An 11,119-nucleotide genomic window follows, 5' to 3' on the forward strand; every position below is an offset into this window, starting at 1 on the left:
TTGTTTAGAGTAGCCATTGGTACTCGGGAGAGGTCTTTGGTAGTTATAGGGTGCATTACTCCTCTTGAACCGTTGATTATGTTTATTTGGGATGGAAATTATTCATGTATTAGTCATTGCTAGTGGTGATGCTTAATTCTAGATGTTTTAATTAACTGATTATACCTTGTGCGTTTCTAGTGATTGTCATAGTTTAGTGTTAGTATTAGTTCAACACCCCTTTTATCACTGTTTGTCACTCGTTTAGTTGATTGAGTCAAGATAGCTAGTGTTTGATACTGTTTGTCCCTGTGGATTCCCTGACTTGCTCTGCTACATAGTTAGGAAGTTAGTTAGGTAATTACTTTTGATAGGTGCGCGACACGCCTACCAATTAGGCATATAAAATATTACATAATTTACAAAATCCCCATATATTATCAAAGAATATATTGAAAAACGAATTTAATTTTCGCATATATGAAATTACAAAGAATTAATTATTTGGTAATCAAAGTAACACTGTGACTTATATACCAACACCCCAATTTTCGTAGACAATCTTTGTCTATGCTAAGACAAATTAAACACAACAATAGGGCTTCGAACTTGATGTTGACCATCATCCCACACCAAAGAAGCTGACATTAAAGCTCTCATACCAATAGTCCCATAAACTCTCACAGTGAATGACAATTTCTGTCCAACAGAGTTGAATGACAAAACAGATGGTTGCACTTTGATAGCAATTGCCTGCCCTTGTGGTGTAGTTACTATAGCCTTGTAAGTAGAATATGGTGAACCAACATTTGTGACTGTCCTAGTAAACACAGTATCAAAGGGGCCTATGCTTGTAGGGAGCGCGATTGACGGGTAATTAAGATCCCAATTTGTGTTACTTTCTTTGCAACTGCTCCTTTCTCTTGTGATAAGTCTAATTGTAGTATCGTTGAAGCCTTGACTACACAAGAAATTCACGTAATCATCCACTTCAGCATCGTATACAAGTCCAGGGTCTACAGCCTTCAATGGATTGATATGGCCTGAACCATATGCTAATTCAGCTTCTTCATTTGTAGCACTGCTCATTGGTAGGGCTGTTCAATTAAAAGATCCGTGTTAGAATTATATAAAGAAAATATTAACTCTACAAACATATAACAATTATAGCTAGTCTTTTGTCCGACTGTTTGACATAAGTATTTACTATTTAGTTGCACTTTCTCTTAGGCTCCGTTTGTAGGGCGTAAAACATTTTAAATGTTGATTTTCATGGAAAACAATGAAAAACACAATTCCAAAATTAGTTTTCCGTTGTTTGGTTTCATGTAAGAAAAATGATGAAATGAAAGGAAAATGAAAGGGATAGTAAGGATGTAAGAAGGAGAGATAAGGAAAATAGTTTTCCCTTCAATTTGGAAGGAAAATGATTTTCCATCATTGGAAGAGTAATTTTACCCCAAGGGAAAATGGTTTTTCACTCTTCTGCCAACCAAACAATGTAAAACTGAAAATAGATGAAAACAGTTTTCTGGAAAAACGTTTTACGCCCATCAAACAGAGCCTTGGTTTTAGATACACCAATAAGAACTAGAAGTTTTAATGTATACCTTCACTCTTTTTCCTTAACTTTTAATGTTATATTGCATAACAAATAGACGGTCTGTATTGACTGTATATAATCTTAAACAAAAATCATATTTGCATGCGTATAATTCATTCTCAAATCTCAGGTAAGATAATTGTCTAATCTAAGAGCTTTACTATGGAAATTGTAATTTGAAGGTAGTTCAAATGAAGATATATGCATATATATTTCATGTAGCAGAGTCTGATGGCAGCTTCCATATGGAGAATTTAACATAAGCCGCTATCGCAGTAGCGTGTGGGCAGGCCATGGAAGTACCTGACAGCATAAAAAATGGGACAGACCGTTTATCGCCTACAATTCCAGTAAGAGATGCAACCGGTGAATGTGCCGCCAAGACGTGTACTCCAGGTGCAGTCACATCTGGCTGAGAGATTACATTTTCAGCGCGCAGGTCAGATTTTCAGCTTAACTTTATGTGCAAAAGCCCTTAGATTAGCTTTCTAACATAAATATATAGTAGTGGAGATGAAAACTTCACTATCCTCAAGTACATACAATAGTATTAGGAAGTTCTTACTTTAAGGATTCCGGGAGAGAATGGATTAGGACCCCTTGATGAAAATGAGGCTACAAAAGGGCCTGATGTATCCTTCACTTGAACACTTTTTTGTATAGTTCCATATGGGGTACTGCATACATCAGACATTTAACAAAAATAAACTAACTTCATTATTCATCAGATCGTATACTAATTTCTTTTTTAAAGTTTCAGCATTTGCTCTTTCACGTATGCTGAACCTTCTTTTAATCTGAGCATTAATATATCTTATTGCATATATGTAAAAATCATACAAATTTGATATTTGGAATCTTCAATTTGAAACTAATTTAACAAGATCCTACTCGACTATGTTTTTTTTTTTTATATCATGCATGGTAAGAGAAAACTTGTCAAAGTTGATTAATGAATTGTGTCAAAATGTCAAATGGTGCAATAAAAAAAGAAGTATATGGCTTTTCTTACATTATAATCATAGGCTCAAATGGTCAAGTGCTCTGCATATTTAGAGCTCGAAAGTGAGACCTCTAATTATGCTATAACAACCTTTTTAATAGTTGATACAAGCACTTTATTGGTTACAGCAACTCATTTAACTAGTTTATAAATTTAGATCAAATATATGTTAGTACCTTGATAAGTTTCGAGTGTAGGAAAGAACGCGAGTTGCATCATCAACACGAAGATAAGATGCTGGTAAAGGGAAATTATCTGCAACATCGTGGGGGTAGACATCCTGCATTATCACTCCAGCTGCACCAGCAAGGAAGGGCTCCTCTCCATCAACCCAATTGTCACATAATACAATCTTGCCTTTCACCAATGTTTTATCTAACGAGTCAGACAAACAAAACCTGCAATTGTAACACAAATTCACTACTCCCTTTGTAATTTGTTTACCTAATGAACTATATTGATCAAGCACTAATAGCAAGACATTATTTCATTTACCGAGAACTTGACGAATTTGAGGATGCATCAGGCGCATCTCCTCCATAAATAAGGGGAAAAGTCTTATTTTCAAGATCAAATGTATTCAGTGAAACGCCCTGCACCAGAGGTAGATGAAAATGAGCTAGAATTAAGCTATGTTCTTTTGGACTGAGAATTAAAGAAAATTCTTCAATTCACTTCAGTTTAGTTTAATTAGTTTTCTTTCAAAGTTTTCAATTTTTCATTCACTTTGGTTCAGTTAAATTAAGTTTAGACAGTTCAGACAAGTTCAGTTCATTTCAGTTAAATTCAATTCAGTTCAGTGCAAAAGAATAAAGCTTTAATAGAGCTTGGAGCTTGAAGTAAATTAAATGAAATCCAAATAAATTAATGAAATTCATATTATTTAGAGAAAATTGAACTGAGCACCCTAAACTATAGCATAGGCGCACCAAACAGCCCAAACTACGACTCATAGCCAAAACACCTCAAAGTACGAACCTGAGTGCAATCTGTACGACAAATCAGGCCAGTGACCGAAATTCTCACTATAATTAAGTCGACTGCTAGATATTGGGAAGACATAGAAGCGTTTTTGTTGATTGTGGTTGAACTTCCAATTAGCTTGGTCTACTGCAGGCAATCAATGTCGAGTGTAAACCCTACCATTACCTAAACTAGTATTTGAATTCTTGTTGTAACTTGAAGATGAAGCTGAGCTCATTGTTATTATAGGGATTTCACTTTTTCAGAATTTAGGGTTCATTTGGGAAGAAATAGGAAATTTGAGGAAGAAAGTTTATTGTTCAGTAGAGGAAGGAGAAAATGAAGGCACGTGCTTGTTTTGCTTAAGTACAAATTTAGGTTAAAAAGGAAGAAAATAAGAAATGGGAGAGAATTCATTGAGAACTCTGGGCACCGACCTCATTTTGGTACAGACTTCACCTAATTCCGTACTTTGGAATGTTCTGGCTATAAGTCGTAGTTGAGAATTTTTGGTACACTTATGCTATATTTCAAGGTATTGAGGTCAATTTTGCCTATCATTTATTTATCTCTATTATATAAGGGAAGGGGGGAGCAATGGTGTCCTCTTTTGAAACGCCTATTTTGGCCCCCTTCCCTTTCTAAATTACAAAAGGAATGTCAAAATTAAAATCGCACCCAAAGAGAACTACCGAAAATAAATTTACAACACTCACTCACAAATCACTTAAAACAGAAACTTTACAATTTACTCATACAATTGAGAAAATCATATTATAAAAATCATGCAAATCACTCAAATAATCAGGAAACTTTATTATTAAAACTTAAAATTAACATGCAAACTAAAACTAGCTAATAACCTAGAACGTCAATACATACAAAAACATTTACAAAAATTTACTTACAAATCACTATTCTCAAGAACCATTCATAATTTATGGTGGGTCATGATAAAAAAAATAGAAGTGTATTTGTAGTAAAATCAGAATTTAGAAGTTAGACAAGGAAAAAAATTATTTACTTTTTATAGTGTTTCCTATATATAATAAACCTTTTACGTATATTTGGACCTATTTTTTTCTATTATATAATAACGATTAATTATCAAGGTAAAAAGGTTTATGTAAAAAATCATTCAAGAATTAAAGTACAACATATCTCTATTATATAAGGGAAGGGTGAGCTATGGTGTCCCCGAATGAAGAGACTATGTTACCTCCTTCCCATTCTAAATTACAAATTCACTTACAAATTAAAGGGGGCTGCAAACAAAAATATCAAAAATATAATTATAACAATCACTCACAAGTCAACTAAAATCATAAAATTGCATAATTTACGTTATGCAAATCACTAAAATGAGGAAACTTTACAAAAACTTAAAAATTCACTTACAAATTACAACCTATGAAAAAATTTACTTGAAATCAAAGTATTCACTTTCTTTACACTTTATGGAGTACTGTACTTGATTCAAAAATCAACTAAAAAATTATAATATTAGAAATCATAATAAATTCAATAAAATTTCTATTTTGTTCATAGAATTTAACTTTGAAAAGTAAAAGACAAACAAAACAAAAAGAATGGTGAGAGACTTAAGTGACGGAAACCAAACCAATCAAATTTTGCAACTAAAAACAATTATACTTCGTATGTCTAATGTTCAGATTTTGACTCTTATGCCGAAGAAAATCGAGTTTCTGTTTCGAAAAAAATTCAAGCACGCATTGTGTGCAAAAAATTCTAGTAATTCCTAAATCATGAGACATCGTTTATAATTTTTAATAAGTGATGGTTTTGAGACGCATTTGTAGTTTTTACTTATTAAAAAACTTAAAGGAAATCTTAAATTTAACAAAATTTTGTGTTTTTTGTGGTGTACTTTTCTAATTTTTTTCCCAAACTCTATGTTATGCACTTCTTTTCAGAGAAATATTATATATTTCCCGTCAAAACACCCTTCCAAAAATCCATAAGTTACATGTTCTTTTTTTCGCATTTAACTAATAAATCCCTGTGATTAATTCATCGAAATTGACTCCTCTTCATTTCCTAAAAGAAATTAGTGGTGCAAAATTCTAATCAATGGTTGGAAATGCGCGAAAAGGATAAATAAGGGTTGGATTTTTTTTATTTTTTGTGCTTCTAATATTATGTGTGTAATGTGTCGCAAAACGAAGATATGAAATGAAGAAGTAGGAAAACATGGGGAAATTCCTACTCCTAACTCACTAACCTCAAAAACCATGCCATTACCAAGTTGCACCTTGGTGATAATCTTTCTATCTATTGTATGCGCTCCTACCGAGAGTAGCCACGGTGCAAAGTTGTCGAGAGTGTTGAGGCTTGGACCACGATTTCCAGCGGAACTAGAAGTTAATATTCCTTTTTGCATTGCATGAAAAGCTCCTATAGCAACTGGATCCTCAAAATATGGTGATGATACATCACCTCCAAGTGAAACTGATATGATATCCACTCCATCTGATATGGCTGCATCAAATGCTGCCAAGATATCGGCTAAATAGCAACCATCGGACCAACACGGCTTGTACACTGCGATTCTAGATGATGGTACACCCCCTCGCGCAGTTCCTAGGCCTAGGCCTAGGAAGCTCGCCATATTCACCACTCCTCCAGCGGCTACGGAGGCACAATGTGTTCCATGACCATCTGTGTCTCTGGGTGATGCTATATCATCCTCGGTAAACTCTCCATCTGCTCGAAAGTATCGCGCACCAATTATCTTGCTGCGTGTAATAGTGAAAGACTGTCAATTAATTGTCAAAATTTCTTTCAAGCATTGAAATTACAGATTGGGGAGTTACCCTATAAAGTTTTACGAATTCTGCTTCTAGTGATAACATATGGTGTTAACTATTAAAATCTTTATATTTAACGAAAATATATGATGGTAGGGGGTGATCCGTGATAGTGTGTCACTGTGTTGGGTGGAACTCAAGTTATATAAATGTTGAATTGAGAGTTCCTGTATTAGATGGTCAGGCTTGGTCAGTCAACCATATATATAAATAACAATGTATACAAGTTCCTTGAGATTAATGTAAAGATCGTAATAGAAATCACAAATTTTTATATGCGGTCGGCCACACAGGAAGTTACAGGCCTGGCCATGCACGCGACACGATGTCAACTCGTCAGCTCATTTTTAAATGGTCATATCTCACTCGTTTCTCATTGGAATCGAGCTTTTGACTAGGAGTTGGAAAGCTATTGAACCAAAGTTTCATCTCCAACTTGAATCTTCCCAAAATATTAAGTGTGTTGTGAGATATGACCTTTTGAAGTTGACCCTTATGCACAAACACTTATAAACAAATGAAGTTACTATTTTGAACAGATGGCGTTACTCTTATGACCATATGGAGTTACTTGTATGAGTATGTGGTTACTTTTAATAATAAAAGGGTGTCGCTCTTATAAGAAATGTGTTTACTCTTATAAGCAAATGTGGTTACTTTTGTGAACCTTTGGGGTTACTCCTATGATTAAATGAGGTTACTCGTATGATTTATTGAAGTTATTTGTATAAATAAATGAGGTTACTAGTATGAATTAATCGGGTTACTCATAAGATTAAATGAGGTTACTCATACATTAAATGACATTACTAGTATGAATTAATTGAGTTATTCATATGATAAAATAATGGGTTTACTCATAATTATAAAATGGAGTTGTTTTTATGAACAATTGTGATCAAATAGGGTCATCATATGATTAAATAAGGTTAATATAGTGATCTAATAGGTTAATCGTATGAAAAAACGAAGTTACTTTTGTGAACAAACGAGGTTACTCATTTGAATAAATGAGGTTACTAATCAGTTTACTTTTATAACTGAATGAGGTTATTCGTTTGAATAAATACGGTTACTTTTGTGAACCTTTGGGGTTACTCGTATGATTAAATGAGGTTACTCGTAAGATTTATTAAAGTTACTTGTATAAATAAATGAGATTACTAGTATGAATTAATTGGGTTACTCATAAGATTAAACGAGATTACTCATAGATTAAATGAAATTAGTAGTACGAATTATTAATTGGGTTACTCATATGATAAAAATGGGGTTACTCATATAATAAAATGGGGTTACTTTGTGAACAATTGTGAGGAAAATGGATGAGTAATCCCAATTGACACCCTTCTATTGTTAAAAATAACTGCATACTCATATAAGTAACTCCATTTGGTCATAAGAATAACTCCATCTATTCATAAGAGTAACTCCGTTTATTTATAAGTGTTTAATTTGTGCATAAGGGTCAACTTCAAAAGGTCATATCTCAAAGCATACTTAATATTTTGGGAAGATTCAAGTTGGGGATGAAAAAATTTGACTCGATAACTTTCCAACGCCTAGTCAAAAGCTCAATTCTGTTGAAGAACAAGTAAGATATGACCATTTTAAAATGAGCTGACGAGCTGACAGCGTGTCGCACATGGCCACACCTGTAATTTCGTGTGTGGCCGGCCACATGCAAGACACGATGAATAGATATACTTCAGATTATAAAGGTTAAAGATCTTATAAGTCACAAAGGTATACAAATATATGTGAAAGTTAAGCATAATATATAAAGTTAGTGATCTAAATGAGAGCGATCGATTGTTTTAATTTTAAGTTTTTAAGTATTTAATTATAAGTCACGCTTATAATATGCACAATAATATATAGGTTAAATTGGCGGCTTCAACATCACACATTATGGGGCAGGTGCACATAATGGCATCAACTTTGACTAGTTGTCAAAACACCACAAACTATTGGTATGTGTGCAGCAAGTGTCATAAATGACGCTGAAACTAACTTTTCTCGACGTATGTTCACCTGACTTAGACTTTATTCAATAAAAAATAAGATATGGAGGAAAAATTAACACAGATTCCCTGTCATCGGCAAGAAAAGTTAGCTTCAACTTCATTTATAACACCCATTGCACTCAGGTCAATAGCTTAGAGTGTTTTGACTACTGGTTAAAGATGACAGTATTGAGTGAACCCTCGCCATAATTTATGATGTAGCGGTCAATTTTGCCTAATATATATTGATAGTTTAATTAAAAGTAGTGGACTCTTACTTATTGCAAGTGAAGTCGTCATCATGTGAAGTTTGACATTGGCCTTTCCATTTGGTGGGTGGTGGACCGAATCCATCATCTCGAAAACTCTCGGATTCAGGCCAAATTCCATAATCAATAACTCCAATAGTGACATTGCTCTCCATCTGGCTTCTCTCAACATCTAGCGAGAAACCCATGAAATCCCAGGACCTTGTTGTACGACCGTACTTTTTATCATTGGGAAATACGGAAACAACACCATTCTTACCTATCATTGGTATTTGGTAGTTTACATGTCAGTGCAATTGTATGTAAATGTGTAATGAGGTGAACAAAAAAAAAAAGCTTCATCGAAAATTATATATGTAGTCACTTGGGCAGATTATTAGGGATTATTTGGTTAACATTATTTAACATAGGAAGTTAGAAATCCTAAGAATTGGAATTATTTGGTGTTGTTGTTGACAAATTCATGGGAAGTAGAAATTCCTAGGAAGTTTCACTTCCCACAAAATGGAGGAAGTTATTTACCCAGGGGGACCTACGTAAGTGGAAATTCCGATAGGAATTTTCAATTCCCTTGAATCACCAAACAACCTCTAGAAATTCCTAGGAAATACAATTACATGAGAAGATAATATTCCAAGGAATTTGCACTTCCTACATTCAACCAAACGAGCACTTAATAAAAGTTAAAAATGTAGATATTATTAAGGAATAATCAAGCATTAATAATACTATTTAACGCAAGATTTTGTCAGATATCATTAAACAAATATTTTCGTTGGAAATATATATCTAATTTTATCGTTATCCCCTAGGTTGTTTTTATTTAAAAACTATTGATGATCTACTAAGGCGTTATGGAGATATGAATTGTTGAAAAAAAAGGTACAAAATCCTACTTTTCCATAGAAGTGGCTGGTTAAGTTAATTTTCATAGTCTATATTGATTTTCACAGATATGGTCCTTGAGTACAACACATAGGCTAATTATATTTAGGCAAATGAACTAAAACGGTAAAACTTTAGTTATAACTATGTGAGGCGGTAGTATAATAAAGCCAGTGGTCAAATAGGCATGCATAATTAAGCAAATGTGAGACGTACCGGATATTATCTTTGCTTCCTTTTTGGTTAGTTTTGCGACACATCCTTGGAAGCTCTCGTAAGTATAAAGTAGATACTCTGAAGGGTCGTGAGGTGGATCACTAATAGAAATATTTATTAGTCACTAGACCAGTTCATATAATATAAAAATTACACAAATAGGAAAAGAATATATCACGAAAAAGGTTATAAGAGAATGATTTTTTTTATAAAAATATGAAAAGCCAAACGTTATAATGCATATGATGCTGAACTAATCTTAATGCATGCTTATGTGATTATTAATTAGAAATGGAGGAGGTACATGCTATTAGTATATGGTGTATCTTACCTTTCAAGAACGTCGCTTAACATGTCTATATAGAGGTCTTTAGCAGAGACATCAGAATTTACTCGATCACCCATATATATAATATAAGTCTGCATAAATTTTACAACTTTAAAAACAATACCAACTAACAAAAGACCCTTAAAATGTAATAAACATGTGCATTTGTGTTCTGGGGAGAAGGAAGAAATGCTTACCTTTCTTTGATGTTGGTCAGCTAGAATGGGTCGCGCATGAAGCCATAAACTGATACTTATGAGGCAAAGGAAAACATATAAAGTGTAATAAAACAATCGGAATGCCATTGCTTTTCGTGCTACAACAAATATTTTCATAAAGGGCTAGTTGCTGTTTCAAGAAGGCCTATTTTCCAAACAAGTGAGACAACCTTTTATAGTAGCCATTTCAGAAGAAATGTTCCAAGCATACAATTATACTAGTTACAATTATTCCTTCTGACTTTTTGTTCCTTTGATCTAGTTGCTAGATTTGTTCAAAGAATAACTCAATCTAACTTTTTTCGTATTTTAGCAAACAAGTTGCATGTTTTATTAAACCTAGTGGGCAGGTTTGCAACTTAGTTATAAATGTCCCTTTTTTTTTTTTTGCTTTTGAGGTGAGTTACAAATGTAGTTGTGCACTTGTGCAACAAAATCTTATAAAATGTAGAACTGGGTTTACCGGTCCCCAATCTTAAGCTATGTCCTCACGCATTTGATAGCCACTAGTGGAAATGGTAATAGTCCGCTACACTATGAAATTATCAACTTCTCCTTCAAAAAAAAAAAAAATGAAAGTATCAACTACTTTTTCAAAATTTCAGAAATTTGGTCTATAAAAATTAACGTTGAATAACTCTTTTGTATTAACTTTACTATTCTAAAAAATTGCTAATAATTATAATAAGAATGATTTATTTAGAATAATGTTGTGTGGTATGTTCATTATGAGCTGATCTAGCCTTAATCCTTCATCATCATGTCAAATACTTCTTCCATTCAAAATTACTTGCAACAAATGAATTTTTACACTATTTACA

At 33.3% G+C, this 11,119-nt stretch overlaps 1 protein-coding gene across 1 annotated transcript; it reads right to left on the minus strand.

Annotated features, from left to right (window-relative positions):
* Positions 1-552: 552 nt before the first annotated feature.
* Positions 553-10,166, minus strand: LOC104884229 (cucumisin). Its single transcript, XM_057392664.1, is given in 10 exon segments — positions 553-1,076; positions 1,167-1,204; positions 1,822-1,994; positions 2,148-2,259; positions 2,762-2,983; positions 3,081-3,178; positions 5,791-6,304; positions 8,661-8,910; positions 9,753-9,853; positions 10,084-10,166. Coding segments are annotated over 10 exon segments (2,106 nt in total). The 5' UTR covers positions 10,158-10,166.
* Positions 10,167-11,119: the final 953 nt, after the last annotated feature.

This window comes from Beta vulgaris, chromosome 2 (assembly GCF_026745355.1).
Source record: "Beta vulgaris subsp. vulgaris cultivar EL10 chromosome 2, EL10.2, whole genome shotgun sequence".
Classification (NCBI taxonomy): Eukaryota; Viridiplantae; Streptophyta; class Magnoliopsida; order Caryophyllales; family Amaranthaceae; genus Beta; species Beta vulgaris.